The following is a 27,007-nucleotide window of genomic DNA, read 5'->3' as shown; positions in this document are numbered from 1 at the left end:
GCGAGTGGAGCACTGGATAAATAGAGCGCGCTCAGCGGAGATCGCCCAGGAGTGACTAGCCCGGGCGGAGAGTCAGTACCGCGGACAGCGACATCCCCAGCAGCTGCAGCAGCACCGCCACCACCAGTCGCCGCCTTTTCTCCTTCCTCCACCCAAAGGTGCACGCCATGGCCGCGGAGACTTACCTACAAGGCGTGGAGATCTCAGCAAGCCAGTTTTTCGAGATCTGGCGTCATTACGACGCTGATGGTGACTACAACCCCCCACCCCACCCCTTCTTCTCAACCTGTCCCACCTTGGCACCCAAGAGCGGGTGGAGAGGGGCTCCGAGGGCTCAGCTGGGCAGGGGAGACAGAGGCCCCGGGGGGAAGAGGACTTTCCTCGCCACTCCTCTGCCGCGCGCAGGAAAACTTTGTCCCGCGCGCGTGCCAGAACTTTTGCCTGCGAGCTGGAACGACCGCGAAGCTTTTGCGAAGACTTAACTGCACCGTTCATCTATCTCTCTGTCTGTCTCTCTCTGTCTGTCTCTGGGTTCCTTGGGAGCGGACCCTCTTGGGAGCAGGGTTCCTCGTTTTCCTCTCTGGAGGCACCTCAAAAGTTCAGGCGCACCCACTCAATAAAGAATGCATAGCCTTAGACGTTACCTGGCGATGTTGCTTTTCTTGGGGAGAGAGAGAGATGGATGAAAGTTCTGTAAACACGTTGAAAAGCACCGCTGTTTTTCAACGCGCAAATGTCCCTCCTTTCCCCCACCTTTTCCAGCTGGTAAGGGAGAGTGAGCTAAACCTCCGCAGCTGTAACGAGCGATGCTCTCCCTTTTCTTTGTGTTGCAGGCAATGGGTACATGGATGGAAAGGAGCTGCAGTGTTTTATCCAGGAATTGCAGCAGGCGCGAAAGAAAGCGGGCTTGGTAGGTTAAGATTTCTTTCCCCCATTGCTTTATCTCATCTTCATTAAAGAAGAGGAACTATCCTCAGGTGAACTCCAGCAATGAGGCCGGACCCGTTCTGGGTGCATACCTCTGTGTAAAGTGCAGGTGAATATGACCTAGCCATTATCAAAAGAAAAGTGACTTTGGGAAATCTGGGTGAGATGGGAACTAGATAAGAAAGTTTCTTGGGTCCTTCCATTCTATACAAGACTCAAACCAGGTGATAGTGGAGTTCTTAAAGTGATGTAAAAAAATGTGCAAGGAAAGGATTATTCTGTTGCTTCCACAGTTTTTCCCACCCCAGTGTTTAAAAAGAATTTCAAAATTAGCTGAATGCATTGTTAATACGTTGGCTGAAATACATTTCTGCCCCTTGGTGGCCAATAAACAGATCTGCAGATTAGTCGTACCTAGAACTAACTAGATATTAGATATTAGTTTGGTTTTAGGATACTGGAATATTAGCACAAAATAGGGTTATCTGACTGTTGCAGGTGATGAACATGTTTACTGGGGGAAATGGGGGTGATTAAAATGGTAATCATTGATGTGTTATTTGGCATTAAAGGTGGAAGATGTTTGGGAATTTTAAGCAAAAAGTTTTAAATAATGCAAAACATATTAACTACTATCCCTATTTGAAATAAGAAACTATCTCTTATCGGAAAAAGAAATGGGAAAATAGGCTTGCTAGTTAATGAATATATCATTAAGAGAAACAAGAAAAATGAAGTATTGAGAGTCAGGCTTAAGAATATGTGCCAAATACAATGAAAATCCAATTAAGAGAGCTCAGCTCTGAAAGATATTCAGTGCCCCTTGAAATAAAGCTGAAGTTATCCAATGATATCTGACTAAGTCATACTTGGAATAGACTGACTGAAATCAATTAATTTAAGATCATTGAATCCAACTGATCAGTGTACTCCAAATTTGACTGGTGTTGTTTATTACCAAGGATGTGTATTTGTAAAATATTTACACAGTTCCTGTAAGATTATTCCAATATTAAAATACATTTGAGCTGTCCTTTAATGATTGTGAGTTAACTGCATAACTGAAAGTTTGAGTCTATCTACAAGCTTACAATTTATGTGCGTACAGTTGAGGCTGCCTACAAAAATTGTAATCAAGCATTATAAAATACATATTTATGATTGCTATCAAGGACCTGAAGATGTGATGCAAAAATGGATTTTCAAATGAAGTGATGGCTGGTCCCTATCATATACTTTTTTATTCTTTGAAGTTTCTGCACTGTTTTCACTTTTGGCTTTGCAACATGAGTCATTGTCTACATCTCCATAAGAGAAAAATAGATTCATAATTTAGTTTTTAGAAGCAATCACTATTAAATCTACTCTGTTTGATAAGTTCTTCATTCAACTGAAAAGATTGCATTTTTTACAAGGCATTCATTCCATTTTCCCCCAGGTTTGAAAATGGTATCAGACTGCTACTAACAAATTCAAGTGCTCGTAAAGTGATATATAAAATCTCTGTAGGCACTTTCTGTGTGCCACCCACAGTGTAATATTTACCTTATATGTCTGCTTTGAAAGTCCTCAGGTGTTCTTGTTCAGCTTTCTATTGACATTGCTTCTGGACAAGACTATTTCTGGAATTTTCTGAAAAGAACAGCACCAAAAGTTCAGTTCTCTCATTGGATCATTCTTAGCTTCTTGTTCCTCGAAGCTTTTCTCTTTTTCTGGACTATTGCATGTCAGACTATCAGTGGTTTCAAATCTAAGCTGATTCTTGGATTTGAAAGGCTTGTTTTGCAGACATTTCTTTAGATCACACATCTTGTTTCACTGGATACTATTTCAAGCAGCTTTTGAGTTTCCTTTGAGTGTCCTTTCTCAAAAGTGGTATGTGGCAAAATTAATGTATGTTCTAAGCAATTTTTGTGATTTTACCATTATTTTCATACACACGCAACAAAAACTTCAATTTCCCTTGCATTTCAGAAAGTTTTTGTTCCTTTCCTTTAACAACAGTACTTAATGAATTTTTTACAACTTAAATTTAAATCTCGTTCACCTTGCATATCTTGTCAATATTTCCAGGTTGTTTTTTTAAAGACTGCTTAATTCTCTTTTCTCCCAATATTCATGACTTGTAATATATTTGTCTTAATTATGTTTCGGCATAGACTTGGTGGGTAGGATTAATGGGTGAAAATGAATACCCCCCGCAGGATATGCAGCGTATATTCTATAGGTCTGCCAAAAGTCCTACCCTCCCTCCCCGCCCCGTGAAGAACTTATTTTCTTCTGCCATTTTTAACCCCTAATAAATTAAAGAAAATAAGGCTTCTACAATCCTATGTATGTTTGCTTGTGAGTAAGACTCACAGAGTTTGGTGAGTCTTATGTAGTTGGTAGGACTGCTATTTATAGCAGTCATAGGATTGGACTGTATGCATAGCAAAGGAAGATGTTTCAGAAGCTCTAAAAATCTATATAGTTAATCTTCCATGCTTCAAATTTACCTCATCAATAAATTCTGAAAACGCATTGCTTTGTGCATCACCTTGCTGCCCAGGAACTATTCCCAAAGACTTCTGGGGAAGGTTTGTCTTAAGATCTGTGTTCAGTTGTGCTTTATGCCTGACTGACAAGTGCCCAGTACAATGAAGTGTGGACACAGCTGCTTAGTAACAACTTGATGCTTAATCATTAACTAGTTGTAGCTTGGATATAATATTCATTATGCTTCTCTTAAGCCCTGCTTGGGCATTCAAAGAATGTATGGATGAATAAAGCATGGAGTATTGGGGGGTGGGCGGGCGGTGAGAGCATCCAGGACTCCTCTTTAACCTCTCAACATTGAACAGGAAGTCCTGAAGGGAGGGATCTTCATGCATTCAACTGAACTCTCCCTGAAATCGTGATTCTGGTTGCTTAGAGTCCGTGATCTGGGAGGCGATTCCAAGCATCTTCAAATGTACACATGAAGAATCTTTCCTTCAGACGTTTGGCCTCACTTTGAATTGTGCTCGGAAACGTACTGGGAGCCAATGTCTGTACTTGCTTGACTTTTCAGTACAATGCATGCAAGGATACAAACACACATTTGGTGTTTTTTTTGGGGGGGGCACATTAAAAACTCAAACTGCTCACCACAGAATTGGGAAATAGACCATAGCGAAGTGTGCCTTGTTCAGGGATCTATTATTCATAGTGAATAAGATCTAAGAAAATATTTCAGCGGCGCCTGTAGATGCCTTCCATAGTTGTGCTAATTTTATACCTGCCAGTAGCAATCTTTTTCACTTCAGTATCTTTGAGAATACAGCGTTATTTGTTTTCACTCCATACTTGAAATAACTAGTGTGGATTTCTGGTAGGGAAATGGAAGTGAATTCAGCGGTGCAGGGCATCTAGCAGTCTGATCCTACGCAAGTTTCTCAAGAGGAGGTGCTTCTGATTTTAGTGGGACCGACTTCCCAAAAAGCATCCTTAGGCTTTGAGTCCAAAAGGCTGCAGTCTCACGCACAGTTGCTTGGGAAGAGGTCCCTGTGAATTTAGTGGGACTCACTTTTGAGTCCATACACAGGCTCAGACTATACAGAAATTGACACTCAGCTGACAAGGAACCACTGCCTCATATATGTGATTCATCTTAGATATGTGATTAATCTCATAGCCAGGTAGTGGAACTGTGGAAGGGAGGTTTTTGTTTATTAAACCTCACTTCCACTAAAAACACAGATGGTTATTATTAACAAACTCCTTTTGAATGAAATTTGTGGTGATGATGAGAGACAGTGTATGCTACTGTGAGTGTCCACAATTTGATCAATGTTAACAGTGACAAGTGTATGTGGACAAGCCCAGACAAATTTCATAAACGTCAAAAGACTCAAAGATACATCTGCCAAAGTTGACAGTTGGTTCAATGCGATTGTCAACATTCCCTGCTATATGTTCATAAAATGGCATTCTACATACATTTATTAAATTTGTCTGAGATGGCCAGAATTTGTGCATGAATCTAAAACCAGGACAAATTTTGGACATTGACCGTAACATAAAATGAATTGTACTGATGTTGTTTTTATGAGTTAATAATAATATGCTCTAGAAACTTAATAGCTGTTATATATTTACTTGCTTGGAAATAGTTTTAATCATCTCTGTGTTAGCAGGGTGGAGAGAGATAGAGAGATTGCATGTTTAAACTGGGCTGAGTTTTTGTGAGGTTGAATTTTTGTAAGGAAAAACTGCTGTTCTGAAGCAGGTGAAACTGTGAGGGGAAAACCTCTACTTTTTCTTCTTTTGCACATTTCCTCCAGCCTGTTTGTGTCCGTTGTGTTCTTCACCAGCTAGTGCTGATTTTTGAAGTCCTCTTCGTTGCACGATTCTAGTTAATCGGATATACTTTCAAGAACATGGTGGCATCATGGGGCTATGTAGCCAATCAGATTTTACTGTGTGGCAATATCACTGAGTGCAAATGGAACCCTCCCACTGCCCACACTCTCAATGGGGAAGGAAGAGGGACTCTGCCCCCATTGCCCATCTGGGGTAGAATGAATGAGAGAGGTGCATATTCAGATGAGGATGTATCCCATACTGACTGCATCAATTCCAGTGGAATATTCATTTGGATATGAATCCAAATGCACATGTCAGTCCATATCCTGTCCCAATTAGTCAAGTAGGAAGGACTGAAGGAGTGCTTACCTGGTTGCCTCAGCAACATGGGTGTGGCCCGTTTTCACACCCTTTTGCAAAGAGATGCAAATATCACCAAGAAAGAGGAGGGGGAGACTTTAAATAGTGTAAATTGCGGGAAAGCACAATAGTCAATGTTTTTGCATTCATTGCTGGATATGTGATTTTTTTTTTTAATATGCCACTGCGTATAACTACATTTAACAACATTCTGGAAAATGTGAAAGAAGAAATTCTGCAGCTTAGTGGTTAATTTTCGAGCAGTTAATGCCCTTAAGGCACATGGTTTTAGGCTCAGGATATTACCTAGACATGGCAGAACCAGCAGGATAGGTTCTTAATTAATTATATGACTCCTTAGTTTTAAGAAACTGCATAGGGTACAACCTACTGGGAAGCTCCTTTAGCACCATTCATTTCTGTGGAAATTGTGCAGGAGACATTCCTCCAATGGATTGTGTCTTTGGCTTTCTTTTAAGTAATAATCATTGTATTGCACATTTATAGGACCTGACCCCAGAAATGAAAAAATTTGTGGACCAGTTTGCAAGTTCTGATGGAAAGATAGGAATTGTAGAGGTAAGCTAACTGGTTTATTTACTGCCATTTAATGAATTTGTTTATTGGTCATAGCTCTGCAGTGATATAAGCCTGTCTGCAAATATTTGTATTATTTGCTTTTGATGTTTCTCAGAAAATGGCTTTCTTCATTTTATTATCTTTTATTATGAAATTTATGAACTTATCATTTTATTACAAAAACATTTCAGTGTTTTCATTCTGACGTTTTCCATGTAAACAACAACAACCCAGTTCTTGATGGCATTTAAACTTGAGACTGTTTTGCATAACAACAGCAAAAGCAATAAAATAACAATGCGAAATCAAACATAAACAAAATCATCACAGAAAACAGGTTAGAAATATCAAAGCAGAGACAAAAGGGGGGGGCAGAGACATCAATAGAGCATCTCTTTTTAAGAAATTCAAATTGCCAAAAATGTTTAGCTGCTTGAATAATATTTTGTTTAGGTTGACATTTTCTAAAACTGCTTTTCAATGGAAACCCTCACAGCAAAAGCCTTTCTGGTCTGGACTTAATTTGAGTAAGCAACGATATGAAGAGTGATATTGTTTCATTTTGGGAGTTTGCTGCATATTGCTCAGTGAGGCCTAAACATGCTTAGGTATGGCTGGATCATGCCCAGTGTGTTGGATATGGTTTTGTATAGCAGCTTCAGTCATTGACTGGTTATATAATGCCCTTTTTAAACATTCATTGAAACTGAAGCATAGAAAACAGTAGATGCTGCTTTGCAAACCAGCTTAAGCTTGATCTTGAAATTTGCTCCCGTTGTTTAAAATAACTTTAAAAATACAATCTTCACTCGAGAAAGATGCCAGTCATTGTGATAATAGGCAACAAATGAGAGTTCTTGTTTCTAATTTTGCTCCAATAACTTATCACTGGACACTGGTAAAACCATGGAAGGTTGATTCTTGAACGATGTGATTATCTCACTTGTGAATGCTCCCAATAGCCATTGCTGTCAATACGAAAGGTTAATAGGGACCAAGTATCTGGTTGCTGATGTAAATCTGAATATTAGAATAGCCATTCATTGAGAACTAAGATGTAGACCAGGCATCCCCAAACTGCAGCCCTCCAGATGTTTTGGCCTACAACTCCCATGATCCCTAGCTAAGAGGACCAGTGGTCAGGGATGATGGGAATTGTAGTTCAAAACATCTGGAGGGCCAAAGTTTGGGGATGCCTGATGTAGACTGTAAATCAATGTGGACTTTGGACTTTAGTCCAAGTAGACGTGCATAGAATGAAGCTTCACAAGAGTTGTGCATGTGGAGTCCTATAAATTCATAGAGTGATGTATTTAGTTTTATTGATTCAACAGTGAATTATGAACCCAAAAGTTCAAGGCAGATTCAATAGTTTATAGTACAGATATTTAAAAAGACAGCTCTAGTTGCAAAGCCTCATCCTTTGAAAAAGGACGAAGGGAACTGGAGAGTCAAAGGGAAGAGATCCTATGAAAGATTGAGGAAATGTATCTTCAGGCAACAAGAACCACCCCATCAGAACTACTAAAAACAGGCTTCCTCAAACTCGGCCCTCCAGATGTTTTTGGCCTATAACTCCCATGATCCCTAGCTAGCAGGACCAGTGGTCAGGGATGATGGGAATTGTACTCTCAAAACATCTGGAGGGCCTAGGTTGGGGAAGCCTGTCTAAAAACAATGTCAGAAGAAGATTAATTTAAAGAAAACCATACAGCAGGATAAAAGCAGTAAATAGCATTAAGAATCACTTATTTAGGAGTAAGACCACTTGAACTCACTAGGACTTACCTCAGTGGGACTTACCTCTGTGAAAAGATAATGATGTAGAATTATGTAATCTTTAGCACAACCATCATTCTTGATTAGTAAACAGAAAATGAGACTAGCATAATTTATTTCCTAGCATAAATCACCTAAATGCAGTTTTTTGAGGGTTATTTTTGGTGTGGGTTGTAGTTTGTTTTGTTTTGTTTTAATTTAAAGGAGCATTTAAGAATGCCGGCTAGCTCACCCCTCGCTTTCTGTGATCTCTCTCCTCCTCCAAGGTGGCCCAAGAGATCTTCTGTTTCCAAAATACGTTTTCTTGTGAGGCGGTATTTAAGCTCCTTAAAAGGCAAGCTGAATAGTTTAAGACATTTTCAGCACTGCTGCTGCTCAAGTTAAAGGAAATTCTCGGAGCATCTTCAGGAGGCTGCATTAGTGTGGTTCCTCCCTGAGCTTTTATCCATTGCCCTCGGGCTAATGTGTAGAATTTGTCAAGCCACTTGTTCTTCTAAAAGGCTCCCCCTTCTCAGCACTCCAGCTTATATGTTCAATGGAGATGGAGTTTTAAAAGCCCATCCTTTAACATTCTCAACCTGCAATCATTCCATGTTTGAACGATTCAATAGCTTTTTTTTCTACTAAGGAAAGGTGGCTGGGTAGAAGGAGGAAGGGATGTAATGTTGGAAATATACCTTTTCCTTGTTTTGGTTTTCTTTTCTTTTTAAAAGGGTGTACACAAACACTATTTATCTATCTAATCATTTCATGACAGAACAGAATGCAAACTAGAGGTTAATTTAGTCATCCACATAAGAAGTATTTTTTTAAAAAACTGTTTCACTACAGAACAGAATAAATTCCTCTCTAGAAATAATATTTTTTCCCAGCACTTTCACTCCTAAAGGCAGACCTGTATAATTTGCAGCCCATTAGTCACCCATGGTACCTATCTGGTGCTTGGAAACCCTGTCATTTTTCAGATACAGCCAAATGACAAAGTCATGAGATTTATTGACTCCCTACTAGGCCACCATGTGGCTGGTTAACTGCGTATGGCTTGGTGTGGGTCATAAGGTGCTAATAATAAGTGTCCTGATTTTTTCTGGGACTGTAGAAATGAGTGATAATTTGTCAATCTATAATACATGTGTTGATGGAAGAACTGTTCTATCACGTGTACCCTTCCATAATATAGGAAGTTGGGTTTGTTTTTGTGTGGTTTTTAAAAACCAGTTCTGTTTATCCATCTAGCATAATATTCTGAGTGGCAACATCTCTCCAGTTCTCAGGTGCTTTTCCTGTTGCCAAAATAGAGGATCCTATAAACTGGGTGTACAGTAGCTCAGTATACCCTGTAGCTCAGTAGAATACCTGTTTTGCATGCAGAAAGGTCCCAGGTTCAATCCCTGGCATCTCCAGTAGGACTGGGAAAGACTCCTACCTGAAACTCTGGAGAGCTGCTGGCAATCAGTGTAGACAATATTGTGCTAGATGGGCCAATGGTCTGATTTGCTATGAGGCAGCTTACTAGGTTCCTATGTAATGAGGATTGAACCAGAAACCTCCATGTGAAACACGTGCTATGATCCACACCCAGTAATTGATTGGCCCAGTTCTTTGCATTAGAATCTTAATTCTGCTGCTCCCCTCCCCCATCTTTTCTTGGTAATATTCAATTAACCTTTTTGGAATGGGTGGGGGGTCAGAAACATAAGCAAGTGAAGCTCATAATTTTAGCTTAACAAGGGACAGAATTGCTCTGTTACTAGTCACCAGTTTGAATCTAGGCTGGGATGCAGCTATTTCTGGAGCAGATCCAGGACTCAACAGGTTTTGGAACTGTAATAGCACAGTAGCTGAGAATACAATACCCGGAGGCACAACAGGCAACAATATATTGGTGGTATTTTGGAGACTTTGAAGGCATACGTTGGTTCCATTTGGTTCCCTATCTTCCCCAGTGCCATTTGGGCCAATACTGAAAAAGGAAACCCAGGAGCATACATTTCTTTAAAACAGCTGTGGGGAACCTTTAGCCATCCAAAAATGCTGAACCACAACTCCCTTCATCCCTGCTGGGGCTGGTGGGAGTTGGAGTTCAGTAGTATCTGGATGGCGAAAGATTCCCCACACCTGATTTGAAACATCCAAAAGTGTGAGGGGTGGATGCATTTGGAAGTTGTCTTGTGCTTCCTGTGCTAGTTCCAGATTTTGTGGGACCTTTTGGCGATTTGCTTCAGGGAGCCGCCCTCCTCCTTTCCTGTGTTGTCGCTGGCCATTTGCTTGCTTCTCCAGGGGGGCTCAGTGGGGGCCACCTCCCAGAAACAGAACCATGTGTGCTCATTCAGAGAGGGCAGGTGAACATGAAGAAATCACAAAGTGGAGCAGCAGCAGACTCTATGGACTGGCAGTAGGGCAGCCGGCTTCAGGGATGGGGGATGTGTCAGACTCCCCTCATCCTTGGTCATTGTCCATGCTAGCTGGGATTGAAGTAGAACTGGAATTCAGAAACGTCGGAAGGTCCACGGATTCCCCATCCCTGCTGGGTGAGGGGCTCAGCAGGCGCCCAATGATGCCAAGCTCCGAGAGCTTTGGTGGAGCTTCCTCTGTTCGTGTGAATTGAATAGAAAGAGAAAACAGGTCTTTTCAGTGGCGTCTCTCCAATTGTGAAATGCTCTCCCTGTGGACGTTCAACCAGCACCAACAATGCCAACTTTTAATCACCAGGCAAAGACATTTTCTGTTCTCCCTGGTTTTTAAGATTGTTATATGAGGTTATTTACAGCCTGTTTTGGTGCTTGTCTTTTAGTAGGGTGGGGAAGGATACAGTGGTACCTCTACTTACAAATAACTCTACTTACAAATGTTTCTACTTACGAATAGAGCTCCGTCCGCCATCTTGGATGCGGTTTAGATAGGATTTTTTCTACTTACGAATTTTTAAATAGGGTTGCTTCGACATACGATTTTTTTCTCCCAATGCATTCCTATGGGATTTGACTTACAATTTTTTTCGACTTACAAATGTGCGTTCGGAACGCATTAAATTCATAAGTAGAGGTACCACTGTACTTCTCTACGATGGTGGATGAGCACTTTTAGCATTTCTATGTTTTTATTGTGTGTGTGTGTGTGTGTGTACTTTGTTATTTTTGTATTTTAAATATTTTTGTCAATTGCCCTGCCCCACCCCCAACAAAAGGTGAATAAAGATTGCCATCTCATTGCCAAGCAGCGTTCTTTAAAAATATGGATAGAAAGTTTGGCCTTGATAGCAACCATTGATATATATATATATATATATATATATATATATATATATATATATATATATAGGATTAGATAAAGTGACATATTGATGTGGAAGTATCCCGAGTCAGCTTATGCATTGATTTTACTAAAATCTAATTTTACCAATCTAATTTGAGGCAGATTAAATATTTTGAATTCCAGTGTGGCATGAGAAGGTTGTCAGCTGCCAGAATGTTCATTTGCCTGAGTGTTTAGTTCTCATGTGAAAAGGCAGCATCCATTTCAAGTATTCTTTTATGTGAAATAAAACCTTAAGTTTACTTTTTTTAAAAAATAATAATAATATCTAAATACAATTCAGTACTTGGCTTTCAGCATTTCCCATTGGTCTGGGCAACTTGAATAGTTCCTTTCTGAAATACTTAGAAAAGCACGAGGAAATTGAGGTTATGCTTTGAGAACTGTGCTTATAAGAAACCCTTTGCAATGACAACCCTCCAGACAAAGGCATTCTATTTCTAGCTCATCTAAATGTGTTAAAGCAAGAGCCCGTGGATTAGTAGATGGGAGCTGGGGACAACTAAGGTCCCAGTGTACTGCAGCCATGAAGCTCAAGTAAAGGCAATAAGCAAGGAACTGAACTTGGGGTTGGAACAAGGGAGAAGGTCAAAAGTGACATAATTTTAAGTCCAAATCTCAGAAGTTCACTGAAGGACAGTTTTGGACATGGCACTGATGGGAGGAAGGGGGGAACAGGAAGTGCAACGGCCTTGTACTTCCTGTTCCCTTTCATGTCCATCCTGTCTGAAATAGAACATTCACACCCTGCAGTCCTGGTGATGCATATAGGAGCTCTCTATTCAGGAACAGTTTGCTGGTGTGAAATGTAAATACAGTGGTACCTCGGTTTATGAACACAATTGGTTCGGAAGTCTGTTCATAAACTGAAGCGTTCATAAACTGAAGCGAACTTTCCCATTGAAAGTAATGGAAAGTGGATTAATCCGTTCCAGACGGTCCGCGGAGTAACCGTTCATAAACTGAAGCGAACTTTTCCATTGAAAGTAATGCAAAGTGGATTAATCCGTTCCAGACGGGTCCGCGGAGAACTTAAACTGAAGCGTTCATAAACTGAAACATGGGTGTAATTGGTTCCGGAAGTCTGTTCATAAACTGAAGCGTTCATAAACTGAAGCGAACTTTCCCATTAAAAGTAATGGAAAGTGAATTAATCCGTTCCAGATGGGTCCACGGCGTTCATAAACCGAAAATTCATAAACCGAGGTGTTCATAAACCGAGGTTCCACTGTATTCTGTTTATGAGACAGAGTTGCAATGGAAGAACTACAGGGCACTTCATTTTCCTCCATATCTGTGTCCCATCAAAAACTGTAGTTTAAAGGGATTCTTGGAATGCAGTGAAGATTCTCCCAAATATCACTTTGATACGGAGATCTGTAGCTGGTTGAAACCATTAGACCAGGCATGTCCAACAGGTAATTATGATCTACTGGTAGATGGACATCTGCGGTAGATCACTGGTAGATCATTGCCCCCCCCCCCAAGAAGCTGAACACCTGTGGCTCCCCTTAAAAAAAACATTTTACCCCCTCCCTAAAAAAACTTAACAACTTTGACCTGAACCCCCCCAAAAGGGGTAGATCACTGCCAGTTTTTAACTCTGTGAGTAGATCACAGTCTCTCGGGAGTTGGCTACCCCTGCATTAGACCATTTCCAAAGAAAGCTTTTGATCAGGGCTGGCCCACTCCTGAGGCAAGCAGGATCCATGGGGCAACTGATCCCAATGTAGATATTTATTTTTCCCCACCTTGTTCCTGATGTAGATCTTCATTCACCTCTTCTTCCCTGGAGGAGAGAGGGAGGGACCATTTTGCGGTTCTCTTCAAATGCAAAAATGTATTGGACTGGCCTTGCTTTTGATTGTGCATCAAACACCATCCCCACCCCTGCATAATTCAGTGCAAACTATATTTTTTATGCCTTTTCAGCCATGAAAATTATATAGCTCTGAATACAAGTTACAGGGGATCAGCAGCAGAAGGGACTATTGCATTCATGTCCTGCTTGTGGGTTTCTCATAGACATTTGGCTGGTCACTTTTGTAGGGAGCACAATGTTGGACAAGATATATTCTTCATATACTGTTACATTATTTTTTTAAAAAAAGAATATTGCGACAAAATTCAGGTTTATTAAAGGAAAACATGCAGCAGTTTTCCACTGAAGACTCCGTCCGCAAATATTATGGACTGAACTCCTGCTTCCTTCCTTTGGCAGCATAATTACAAATTAGAATATTTCAAAGTTTCAGTTAATCGTGCCACAGTTCATTTCAATGTGGTATGCATAGAAAATCCTGGTGGACTGTACTTGGTATTTACAGACCAATGATAAATATGCAAGTTATTTGAATTTTTTTTAAAAAAAATCTCTCTCCTAAAGCCGTAGTATGTATTATATTTATTTGACGAACAATGGATTTTATTCAGTCTTAAATCTTTTACAGCTTGCTCAGGTATTACCAACAGAAGAGAACTTCCTCTTATTCTTTAGGTGCCAGCAGCTGAAATCAAGTGAAGACTTCATGCAGGTAATCTATATAAATTTTGCATTTTGTAAAATTAAATTGCCAGGTTGAAAGAAATGTTTTTGGTTGTGCTTGATTTAGTTTTAATGGCTAACTTCTCAATTCCAGACATGGAGAAAATATGATAGTGACCATAGTGGCTTTATTGATGCTGAAGAACTTAAGGTAAGAAGCAATTTGTGTTTATTTATTAATATGCATTTCCTGCCCCTACGCCAAAGGTTTTCTTCCAGGGGCGGCAGCGGAATAAATCACAAAAACTGAAAGACATAGCAAAACATACAATATATTAAAGAAATTTGGTGTCTTTTTTAATAAGCCCTTTCCTGACTTAACTGTTGAGTCCCTCAAAATGGCCCTGGTTGTCTTGCAGTGTTTCTTAAGGTGCTCAGGGTCTGGGCAGTTCTGCAGAGAGTTTGAGTTCCCTTATTGTGGTGATCGTGATGGGGACCCACAAAGCATGCATCTTTTTGTATCTTTGTTGTTGTAACCTGATGTATAGCTGGTGTCATTAATAAGAGGCACTTTCAGAGGATCTGAAAGATGGCTGGGAAGAAGCTCTCTCGAAGGAATTCTGGGTCGAAGCTATTCAAATTAGAGAGCTACACAGCCCAATGTGGTTTTAATATTGCGCTCTCCCCATTCCAGTGATACAAAACCATGAATGTTGAAAGACGACCAGAATCTTCAATGTTGCAGAACAATAATTCACATACCTCTGTATCATTATTATTTTTAAGCATTGGAGTTTTTGTCAATTTACTCCCTTCCTCCTGGTATCATCATCAACAACTGTTCTGGAGTTTCCCACTACAAACCACAGATGATTTGAGTAGTCGCCACTGCAGAGGTGGATGGGTAGTATTTAACTAGAAAACTCAACATTGTAGTATTTAACTAGAAAACTCAACTCAACATTGTTCTAGCCTTCTCCTTGCCTGGCTAGTTTCTATGCATAGGGAAAGCATTTAATCATGTCATATGGCAAATTAGGGACGCGGGTGGCATTTAAACCACTGGGCCTCTTGGGCTTGCCGATCAGAAGGTTGGCGGTTCGAATCTGCACAATGGGGTGAGCTCCCGTTGCTCTGTCCCAGCTCCTGCCAACCTAGCAGTTCGAAAGCAGGCCAGTGCAAGTAAATAGGTACCCCTGCAGTGGGAAGGTAAACGGCATTTCCGTGCACTCTGGCTTCTGTCATGGTGTTCCATTGCACCAGAAGCAGTTTAGTCATGCTGGCCACATGACCCAGAAAGTTGTCTGTGGATAAACACTGGCTCCCTCGGCCTGAAAGTGAGATGAGTGCTGCAACCCCTAAGTCACCTTTGACTGGACTTAACCGTCCAGTAGTGATGTATGGAAGTGAGAGCTGGACCATAAAGAAGGCTGATCGCCGAATAATTGATGCTTTTGAATTATGGTGCTGGAGGAGACTCTTGAGAGTCCCATGGACTGCTAGAAGATCAAACGTATCCATTCTGAAGGAAATCAGCCCTGAGCGCTCACTGGAAGGACAGATCGTGAAGCTGAGGCTCCAATACTTTGGCCACCTCATGAGAAGAGAAGAATCCCTGGAAAAGACCCTGATGTTGGGAGAGATGGAGGGCACAAGAAGAAGGGGACGACAGAGGACGAGATGGTTGGACAGTGTTCTCGAAGCTACGAACATGAGTCTGACCAAACTGCGGGAGGCAGTGGAAGACAGGAGTGCCTAGCGTGCTCTGGTCCATGGGGTCACGAAGAGTCGGACACGACTAAACAACCGTCCAGGGGTCCTTTACCTTTACCTTACCTATAATGACAAATTGACAAAATGATTCCTCTAGCTAGCAGGACCAATGGCCAAGGATGATGGGAGTTATAGTCCAAAAACGTCTGGGTACCCAAGGTTGAGAAAGGCTGATCTAGAGAGTCTTGAGTGACAAGCTGGCTGGCTCGCTGCCCAGTATTTGGGAAATTATTCACTGATGGTCTGGGGAAATCCCTGTTGATTATCCCAGTTTTCTGGATATTTTGATACAAACCAAAGTGGATTGCATAGTTGTCAGAAGAAGGCAAAGGCCTATAGATCACTATGAAGCACCTGCTTTGTGTGTGTACAACAGGCATCCCCAAACTTCGGCCCTCTAGATGTTTTGGACTACAATTCCCATCTTCCCTGACCACTGGTACTGTTAGCTAGGGATCATGGGAGTTGTAGGCCAAAACATCTGGAGGGCTGCACAAGGTCCCTGGCAACTCCAGTTGAAAGGATCTTGGGAAGCAATGCTAAGGGCTTGAGATGTTGGGAAGTGCTGCTGTAAGAACAACAATATTGGACTAATAGTCTAAGGTGGACCAAGAAAACTTCATATATTTGCCAAGGTTGCCTACAAGCTGCTTGGTGCAGCTCAAGGCCTGGGAAACGTCTCTGGCTTGATGCCAATGTGGGCTTAATACTTCCCCAACCAGCTACTCTTGATATGTTTTGAGCTATAGCTCCTGCCACCCCTGCCCACTGTCTATGTTCCTGGGAGCTGACATCTAAACCATCTGGAAGACCCCAGGTTGGGGAATGCTGGCACAAAATTTGGAATGGGCAGTTGCCTGAAGAGCACAAATCTGCTGTCGGAGCGGTAAATTCTGCACTCACTGAATGCTCTTAAAGCTCTAGATTTAAATCTGGCTGCCCCACCTCCGCTGAATGGCCTGGTTTTAAAACTTTTATTAGACTGACTGCTCTTTTTCTCTTGTGAAGAAGAAAGCAGCTGGAACACGGCAGTGAAGCAAATCCACACTGACAAGCCTTTCTTGAGGAATGGCTTCATGGGAATCAACATGGGCCTTGTACCCCCAGCCAATCAATCTCTGCTCCATTTAGTGCAAGACTCTCCACCCCCAACTATCAGAACAAGCGGAAGATCTGGTGTGAAATATGAAAAGTAGCAATACTCCAAAGAATAATATTAAGAGGTTAGAACAGGTGTGTGTGCGAGAGAGAGAGAGAGAGAGAGAGAGAGAGAGAGAGAGAGAGAGAGAGAGAGAGAGAGAGAGAGAGAGAGAGAGATATGCTTCTAGGTAATAGGCATTTGAAATTCCCCAGCTCTCTAGACTTCTTGCTTAATAAGGATTTTAAATGTCATTATGAACTAGGACAATTGAGTGATCTCCTGGGGAAAAAAGTGTCGTTTCCTAGATGAAAAACAGTATTTTTTCAAAGGTCAGCAAAGCAACTTATTGCCTTCCTTCGGTTTTATTGTCTTTTTTTACACTTAGCACTCGTGTTTGTTTTCTTTCAGAGTTTTTTGAAAGACCTATTGCAGAAAGCAAACAAGCAGATTGAGGATTCAAAGCTGTCAGAATATACAGACATCATGGTAAGAGTGGGAAGCTATTTCGTTCAGGGAACTTAGCTCCCTGTCTACATATAAAGGCGTATCTGTTCTACAAGCTAGGATCTTCTCTCATTACTGTATTCTCCCCATCCCTTCTTTGAATTGTGAACTAGCTGGCTGCATAGGCTTCATAGATACCAAGTAGCAAAAGGAGACTCTGATAAGATATACCATATTTTTCTGTGTACAGTATTGGACGCCCCCTATTTTGGGGGACGTCAAATTAAGAAAATGGGGGGGGGGACTTGTTGAATTATTTTGGGGGGGGGATTGCCCAAAGGCTAACAGCCCTGCGTGTCTAACAGGCTGCCAATCAGCTGTTCCCTCGCCAGCAATCACTGAGCTTTTTGGGGGGGAGTTCAGAGTTGAGCTTTTTCCCCCCAGTAACTTTTAGCACTTTTCGCCTTTCCCGTGGAGCCTCTGTATAGTATTCTGCTTGCCTCCTCCCACTCTGCCCGCCTTACTGCGGGGAGGGAGACTGTAGGCCAGGGTCCCCAAACCAAGACCCGGGGGCCAGATGCGGCCCAATCACCTTCTAAATCCGGCCCATGGACAGTCTGCGAATCAGCATGGTTTTACATGAATAGAATGTGTCCTTTTATTTAAAATGCATCTCTGGGTTATTTGTGGGGCATAGGAATTCCTTCATATTTCCCCCCAAAATATAGTCCGGCCCCCTGCTGAAAAAGTTTGCTGACCCTTGCTGTAGGCAGTCCGTTTTTGCCGTGCGGTGTCTTCACGCGGCTCCATTTGTGTGCGGGCGGCGCAATGTTACACAGGAGGACCACAAGGCACAATGTTTTGCTGATGTTAAAAGGCGCAGATATTACTTCCATCGCCATGCTCCTCCTGTGTAACGTTGCGCCACCCGCACACAAATGGAGCCGTGTGAAGACACCGCACGGCAAAAACGGACTGCCTACAGCCTCCCTCCCTGCTGTAGGGCAGGCAGAGTGGGAGGAGGCAAGCAGACAACAGAGGCCCCGTGGCTTGCCTCTAGCAGCTGCAACTGCTAGAGCAGGTTTCATATTTATTTATATATTTAATTGCTATATTCCATGGATAAGATGACCCATGTTTTCAAACAGAAAAAATGGGCAAGAAACCTCGTCTTATAGACGGACAAATGCGGTACCATAATTCGAAGGAATATAGCAGGTATGGCTGCAATGTAGCCTTAATTCATTTCAACGAAGTGTGTGCAAGTTCTCATACACTTGAGACAGGAGTTATGTTGTTGGATTGAAACTCAGGGGTTTGGACAATGCCTTACACTGAATTTACACACAGCGGCTTCCTAGGTTTTGGTAATCAATTTGGCACATGTTCAGTGTCCTGGTTAAATATTGACATAATGGCCTTTAGATTGCTTTTGCAAAATCACAATACTTCTCTTGCTGTGGAAAATCAGTGCATGTGAATGTCTGGCTGGTTGTTACAAAGACAAAAAAAGGGGGGAAAGACAAATTAAATATTTATTAAATTGGCAAATTATTGTTTGATTGTGATATTTATGGTCTCCGTCCTTTTATTGCATATGAAATGTTCTGACATGTGCTTAAGGTGTCTCAGTTTTTTAAAAAAATGGTAAGACTACGGAGATGGACTATTCCAAATTAAAATACAGTGGACCCCCCAGATACGATCTTAATTCATTCCGGGGGTCCATCCGCAACCTGAAAAGTCCATATGCGGGCACTGCTTCTGCGTATGGCGCAATAGAGCGCTTCTGCGAATGTGCGTGTGAAGTATACCCTTCCGGGTTTGCCGCATTTGCAACCCTAAGTTTATGTATCCAGAGGGATATGTAAGTAGAGGTACGACTGTTAATAGATTGGATCCAAAAGTGGCCTTCTGTGAACCAAATGGCTTTGGGTGCAGCAGAGGCTTCCATTAATGGTGAAGGGGAAACATAGGAAATCTGTTTGTATACTAAGTCAGATCACTGGTCCCTCCAGCTCGGTATTGTCTACACTGATTGGTAGTGGCTCTCCAATGAGCTACAATCCTTCCCTAGATAGTAAATACCTGCCACTTCCTTTTGTTGCTCACTCCACCATCTTCCATGCTTTTCTGGAGGACTCCTCAGCCTTTCAAAATAGATTTTCCGGGGACACAGGCAGAAGCCAAAAGCACCATGTTCCATGACCAGGGCTTTACTCAATGAACCTTGGATCCAGCCCAATGAAAATAGTTACAAAAGCAGCCATAGGGTGAAAGCACATATGAGGAATCCTAACTTCAAAATAACCACAGAATCAAGGCCTTTTTTAAAAAATGCCCACCTGTCTCTTAAGAGGCCAATTCACTTGCACTAAACAGGCATTAAGAGACAGGTGACGTTGTTAACTGGTTTTTCTTGTTGTTTACTGCTGGTATTGGAGAGAAAAAATGTTCACACAACCCCTCCCTTTTCAGCTCAAGATGTTTGATGAAAACAATGATGGGAAACTGGAACTAACTGAAATGGCCAGGTATGTACTCTTCGAAGAGGGTGAAGGAATGAAATGAGCACCAATTAGCAGATGAAACATGAAAGGGGCAAATGGCCACATGCGGCAGAGAAACAGTTTCTATGAACTGCAAAAATTTGGGTTAGAAACCTCTCTTCTTCTCAGTGTTCAACCCTTTCATTACAAAGACAAATCCTGTATTGTAGAAAGAAAATGTGCTGTGTGTATGTGTGTGTGTATATATATATATATATATATATATATATATATATATATATATATATATATATATATATAGTATGTTGCTTGTCAAAGCAGGGACGCGGGTGACGCTGTGGGTTAAACCACAGAGCCTAGGGCTTGCCGATCAGAAGGTTGGCGGTTCGAATCCCCGCCACAGGGTGAGCTCCCGTTGCTTGGTCCCTGCTCCTAGCAGTTCGAAAGCACATCAAAGTGCAAGTAGATAAATAGGTACCACTCTGAAGGGAAGGTAAACGGCGTTTCCGTGCACTGCTCTGGTTCGCCAGAAAGCGGCTTAGTCATGCTGGCCACATGACCCGGAAGCTGTTTGCAGACAAATGCCGGCTCCCTCGGCCTATAGAACGAAATGAGCGTGCAACCCCAGAGTCGTCTGCGACTGGACCTAATTGTCAGGGGTCCCTTTACCTTTACATTTATCAAAGCAGTTTACAAAGCATATTGCACCCCCCCCCTTAAAAATACAATCCACAAGTGAATTAAATAAATAAAATATACGGAAAAGTTTGAATAGGACAAGCAGCCTACAAAGAAGGATTTTACATGAAAAAAATGTACTGCGGTTTTGCAGCTCATTTTAGTACAGTAAACTGTTTCCCAGTCAGCTGTCAAGGTCATTTCCTCTCTCATTTCTTGAAAAGGTTTGCCTTTACATGTATACATTTTCCAGATATGCAGCTCAAGTTCCTACTACAGTATAACCACTCAGCAATTGTTCTGACTTCTGCTTGTGTTTTTCTCCAAAGATTACTCCCAGTACAGGAAAACTTTCTCCTTAAATTTCAGGTATGTAACACGATACGCCTAAATGTTTGAACACGCCTAATATAAATTATATGTTTGAGTAGTGATCCCAACCACTACTGTTCTAATACCTGTTTTCTTTTTGAAAATTAGGGTGTCAAAATGTGTGGGAAGGAGTTTAATAAAGCCTTTGATACATTTGATTCAGTAAGTAGTCTACCTACAATATTGATAACTCATTTTTATTTTTAAAAGATCTCTGACCGTACGTGTTCTGCAAGACAAAACAACGTAGCTGAAAGCAGCTGAGAGCAAAGTTATAATTGCTCATGTCTTTTGTTTTCAGGATGGGAATGGCTACATAGATGAACAAGAATTAGATGCTTTGCTGAAAGATCTCTGTGAAAAGAACAAAACGGTAATTCTAATTTTATTTCCATTAAAAGTGCACTTAAACTCTGCCCTCCCCCATCTAGCCAGTTAAGGTAGTTGCTCTGAATTCAATATATTTCAGTTTCTGGATACAACAAGAAGATAGGGTTGCCATATTTCAAAAAGATAAAACCAGAAAAACCCCAAGTCGTTGAGAAATCAAGAAAATGTGATTTTTCGATTAGCTTGTCTAAAATTCAGGACAAAGTGCCACCTTTAAGAGATTCCCCCCCCCCCACGTCAATTCTCCCTTTGAAATCCTGGTAATATCCTGGAAAATCGAGGTGTATGGCAGTTCTATAGGAAGGTGTACAGATAACTTTAATTTCACGTACCTGCCATGTGCCCTGGGGGAAAAAAGACTTTCCGTTTTTTCGCACAAGATCAATTTTGAGTGCCACGCAAGATCTCACCCTGAAAAAAGTGTTATTTTTGGGGGGGTGAGAGCAAGGCGTGGGTCATGTGACTCAACCAGGGTTTCAACAGTTGGATGGTATGATATCATATAGGTAAATGTAAAGGTACCCCTGACCGTTAGATCCAGTTGCGGACGACTGGGGTTGTGCGCTTATCTCGCTCTATAGGCCGAGGGAGCTGGCGTTTGTCCACAGACAGCTTCCAGGTCATGTGGCCAGCATGACTAAGCCGCTTTCTGGCGAACCAGAGCAGCGCACAGAAACGCCGTTTACCTTCCCGCTGGAGTGGTACCTATTTTTCTACTTGTACTTTGACGTGCTTTTGAACTGCTAGGTTGGCAGGAGCTGGGACCGAGCGACGGGAGCTCACCCTGTCACGGGGATTCAAACCGCCGACCTTCTGATCAGCAAGCCCTAGGCTTGACATCATAGGAAGCTACTTTATGCTGAGTCAGGCCATTAGCTCAGCCACTGACTAGCCGTGGCTTCCCAGGATCTCAGCCATACCTGGAGACCCCCAATAACTGGCTGGGACCTTACGGATGCAAAACAGATGCTCTATCTCTGAGTTACAGCCCTTTCTCCTATCAAACAGCAGTAGTTTTACTCCCAGGTCATTTCCTATCTCTGTATAGTTCATACTACCACTTCAGTGGGCAACTGTTATCATCCCTCTGAATTTTGCCTCCAGGCAGAGTAGAAAAACACTAATTAGAGTAGAAAAACACTAATTATCTTATGCCTTCCTTTGTATTAAGTGGGCACTGATGATACTGCTTCAGAAAAAAAGGGACACTTTACTACCTGGTTTTGCTCAGTACAGAATCAGTTCCCCTTCTCCCAAACCACTGGCACCATTTCTTTCAAGCAGCCCAGAGGATGTAGCACATGGGCGGATTATAGCAACGAACAAGCTTGCAGTTCAAATATTTTCAGGCAGAGTGATGCAGTCCTTAACGGCAGGATTCCCTTCACACCTGCAGGCTAGAGAGGAGCAGATTCTCCAGAATGTGACTCCACAGTGCTGTGGAGCGATACCTCAGCCGTATGCATTGGGGCCGCTGTATGGGATTTCCCCGCCCCCCTTGATTGGCACTTTGCTGAAAGAAAGGACACCAGTTGCGGGAGGTGCGAAGGCAGATACCATTGGCCCTGCATAGGTGGTTGCATAATTTACTCATGTGGGCAGACCATGCGTGGAACTGTCTAGCCAGGAAACTAGCCAACACCCTCAAAACCATTTTTGTTCTCATCCATATTGAAAGTGCATGCGCTTGGGCTCTGCTGTCTTTTCTTGTGTAGCAGTAACACTTTGTGTACCCAACGTTGGTAACTGAACTGGGTTATAAAGCATTCTCTCTCTCTCTCTCTCTTAAAAAAACAAACAAACCCTCACAGGAATTAGACATCAACCACATTGCAACATACAAGAAAAACATCATGGCCTTGTCCGACGGAGGAAAGCTTTACCGAACAGAACTTGCTCTCATTCTCTCTGCTGACGGGAATTAGAGCCCTCTGATTACTTCCACTTAACTAGTGATATATCTTTAAAAAACGACAACAACAACAACCCAACAACAATAACTGTGCACTATACGAGGGTAGGCTTTACTTTCTTTTATATCTTGTAAATTTAACACTGCATATAGATAATTAGCCAGGTTATGTGGCGCATTCTTTTCAGCTTTGTTTCTATACTGTTTGTAATGTACAGTTTTTTGTAACTACAAGGTTGATAAAGAGGATGTCTATGTTTGGGCCAGTCTGATTCATTTAAAGTAATAATAAATAATAATAATGAATAATAATAATAATAATAATAATAATAATAATAATAATAATAATAATGACTCTTAAGATGGAGATAAGTGGGAGATTTCAACACTCAGCTGAGACTGTTTTGGGCTTGTTATGTACTTTGACATTTGGGGCGGCTGCAGCAGCAATAATGATCTCCATTAATGAAATGGTTCTTCTCACTATGGTGGAGAGAAACTCTGGAGTGGGGGGGAACTAAAAGTTGTCAGACTGCAACGCCCACCAGCCCCAGCCAGCATGACTAGGCATGATGGGAGTTGTAGTTCAAAAACATCTAGAGGACTACAGCTGCCTATCCACCTTTCCAGAGCTGTCCTCCTGCTGCCTGTCGGCTCCATCAGTGGACCATAGGGAAAACCACTCTTAAGACGTGGAAGGGCTACTTATATTATAAGCTGTCCTGGAGTGGCAATCATGCCCACTTTAGACTTGTCCCATGGTACACTTGCTGAAAAGGTTGGCCCTGACTTTGGAGTTACTGGAAGCTGTAAATAAATTATCAGGAAAGCAAGTCGGTAACTTGCAAACGATGCTAGATGCAGTGTTCAACTAGGTTGGGGGGAGAGGTCTGGGACTCCTGGCAAACAAGCATTGATATTAGAGAATGTAGCAGCGCTGTAGTTAATTGTGTTAATCCCCAATGAGTTATCAGTCTTACAGCTTTCCATTTCCCCCTGACTTCAGATCCCAAGGCTACAGGCACCTTGGGACACTGAGGAATTTAACTTCATGAGAAGCCTTTAAGCTACCTTGGTAGCCTAACAGGTACAACGATGTCTTACTGTATAAACTGCAAGCTTGGTAAGAAAAGTGTACAACAAAGGCAAGGCAGGCAGAAAAGGTACCACAAGCCGGCCTCTTTATAACTTTTAAGGTTTGATGATTGCTGCTGTGTCAGAGAATATAACAATCCATTTTCTAAAAACTATTTCCACTTGCAGAATATTATAATTCTAGCAAACTGCTGTTTTTACATCATTCTGTGTAATCTATAATTAAATTTAATATACTAAGACTGCTGGTGTCTAGTCTGTCTACTTCCTATGTTCTGTTACTTTGGCAGGTGATAAAGAAATAACTTGCACTTTTATACAGCTAGGATCCACAACACGGTTAAGCATGCATTTTGCCCAGGTTAATCTCAGTCGCCACATTCTAGCCCAAACTCGTTTCCATGAGAGAGATAATCGGGGATAGCCCTTTCATTTCAACAAGGCACGGCACCATTCCACTGAAATTCATAGGACTTACTAAGTTATGAAAATCCTATGCATCTTTATATGAGCCCAGCTAATTTTGTCTGTGAATTATCAGCACTGGAACTTAAACCACCTTTCATTGTTTCTGGATTATGTCCATTGGCTGCAAAAGGATGGCTGATATCAAAGTATTACCGCCCTGAACGTTTTGAAAAAGTGTATCCTGTCAGATTTCTGGACTACGTTAACAATTGTGTATGAGCATTTAAAACTGTGTTACTTCTAGAACTCCCATGTGTGCAATGCATTCAGTTCTTTGGTTTAAAACATGGGCCCAATTTTAGGAAGTATGTTAAAGAGGTGGTGGCTGTACATCCCAGTTAAATCTATGTAATTTCTCCAGAAATCTAGAAATGAGAAGGATATGAAATCATGTATATTTGTGTTAATTAAATGGGGTTGTCGCTGCTTATGAACAGGTCTGGGCTAAATTTACTCCATTAAAAATGCTTACAAAGATATATATATATATTTATATTTGAAGGGTGCTGATTTAATCCTTTCACCACTGGATAGCTCAGTTGGTTAGAGTGTGGTGCTGATAACACCAAGGTTGCAGGTTTGATCCCCATATGGGACAGCTGCATATTCCAGCATTGCTGGAGGGGGGGTTGGACTAGATGATCCTTGGGGTTCCTTCCGACTCTACGATTCTATGAAAGCTAGAAGTCATTTCGCAAAGATACAAAATGGCCTCCAACGAGCAAGTGCCTTGTTTCATTTCTGAAAATATGTACTAAATTAGGAGTGTCTCTAGGTGAAAAAAAGGATTAACGCATTAAGAGGCTTAGTTAAGTTCGGTGGCCTATTTTGACAATTCCGCTACAAGCCGAGTGAGCTAATTCTTCACCTTCTCACTCACCTCTAACTTCTCTATGCAATGTAAAATATGACTGTATTCTGAAAGAGATACAATGATTTGAATATCTGCCTAGAGGCATAATTATGAATGGCAAAATGATTAAACTTAGATTGACAATTAAACCATCGATTTGTCTTTTCATGCTCAACTGAAAAGGGGAAACCCCATGCTGTGAATGTGTATGATGCAAGACCGATCAGAGAAGTGCTGGGCTTAACTTTTTCCCAAATGAAAAGCATTGGAAATATGATTCCATCTTTCTTTGAAAAGGATATTTTGGACCCCTCTTTCTCCCTGGGATATAAAAACTATTAGGGTGCTCCCTTATTATGCAAAAAGCGAAGTATTTCAAACAGACGTCATCTTAAGAAAACACGAGAAGTCTGAACATGGCAGAAAGTGTGCAAGACACCAATCTTATTTTCATTGATGACTCTGGTTCCTTTAAAGGATCACGTTCTATAAAGTTAGCCTAGGCCTCCAGAGGCTGACTCTTATTGTGACTGTATTAAGGCAGAAAGGAGGTGGAGATGGGGAAGGTCTGAATTATCACCCCAAGTAGTTGCAACAAAAATTAAGGGCTTCACTCTTCAATTTGTTCTTTGCTGTACTTCAAGCACTGACCAGTGGCGGTTAGCTCGCTTGGTTGAAGTGTGGTGCTCATAATGCCAAGGTTGTGGGTTCGATCCCTGTATGGGCCAGCTGCATATTCCTGCCATGCAAGTAGTTGGACTTGATTATCCTTGGGGTCCCTTCCAACCCCCACAATTCTAACTCTTGGGCAGCAGAGCCTGGGGGAGCTGCTGCCAGCCAGAGCAGATTGTTGTTGTTTAGTCATTTAGTCGTGTGCGACTCTTTGTGACCCCATGGACCATAGCACACCAGGCACTCCTGTCTTCCACTGCCTCCCGCAGTTTGGTCAAACTCATGTTCGTAGCTTCGAGAACACTGTCCAACCATCTCGTCCTCTGTTGTCCCCTTCTCCTAGTGCCCTCCATCTTTCCCAACATCAGGGTCTTTTCCAGGGAGTCTTCTCTTCTCATGAGGTGGCCAAAGTATTGGAGCCTCAGCTTAAGGATCAGAGCAGATAGTATTTGGCTTAATGAAAGAATAGTCTGAAAGCAGCTCAAGTGTGTTCACCCAGCTGTTGGAGCTGCCAAATGGAAGTAGACCAGGGGTCAGCAACCTTTTTCAGCCGTGGGCTGGTCCACAGTCCCTCAGACCTTGTGGGGACGACGACTATATTTTGAAAAAATAAAATGAACGAATTCCTATGCCTCACAAATAACCCAGGTATGCATTTTAAACACATTCTACTCATGTAAAAACACGCTGATTCCCGGACCGTCTGCGGGTCGGATTGAGAAGGCAATTGGGCCACATCCAGCCCCCGAGCCTTAGGTTGCCTACCCCTGGAGTAGACCAACAACATCTGGAGAGCCACAGGTCCCCCACTGCTGCTTAAATGCTTCCAGCAAACGTCCATCATATGTCTATGGTGCAAGTTTTCCTGCTGGCTGATAAATTACACGAAACATCAACAAGAAGACTGAAAAGCTGCATATGGGGATGT

At 41.9% G+C, this 27,007-nt stretch overlaps 1 protein-coding gene across 1 annotated transcript; it reads left to right on the top strand.

The window, feature by feature from the left end:
* Positions 1-25,556, top strand: CALB1 (calbindin 1). The gene is made up of 11 exons (XM_035125950.3): positions 1-249; positions 834-910; positions 6,121-6,192; positions 13,737-13,820; positions 13,926-13,982; positions 17,094-17,171; positions 19,608-19,663; positions 20,647-20,686; positions 20,798-20,851; positions 20,991-21,062; positions 22,891-25,556. Exons 1-11 carry the CDS (start codon positions 168-170, stop codon positions 23,002-23,004), a joined length of 786 nt encoding a protein of 261 aa, XP_034981841.1. The 5' UTR covers positions 1-167; the 3' UTR covers positions 23,005-25,556.
* Positions 25,557-27,007: the final 1,451 nt, after the last annotated feature.

The sequence above is a fragment of the Zootoca vivipara genome, chromosome 8, assembly GCF_965207765.1.
Source record: "Zootoca vivipara chromosome 8, rZooViv2.hap1.1, whole genome shotgun sequence".
NCBI lineage: Eukaryota > Metazoa > Chordata > Lepidosauria > Squamata > Lacertidae > Zootoca > Zootoca vivipara.
The sequence above is the reverse complement of the archived record's forward strand: the minus strand, read 5'-3'. Positions and strand labels throughout refer to the sequence as shown.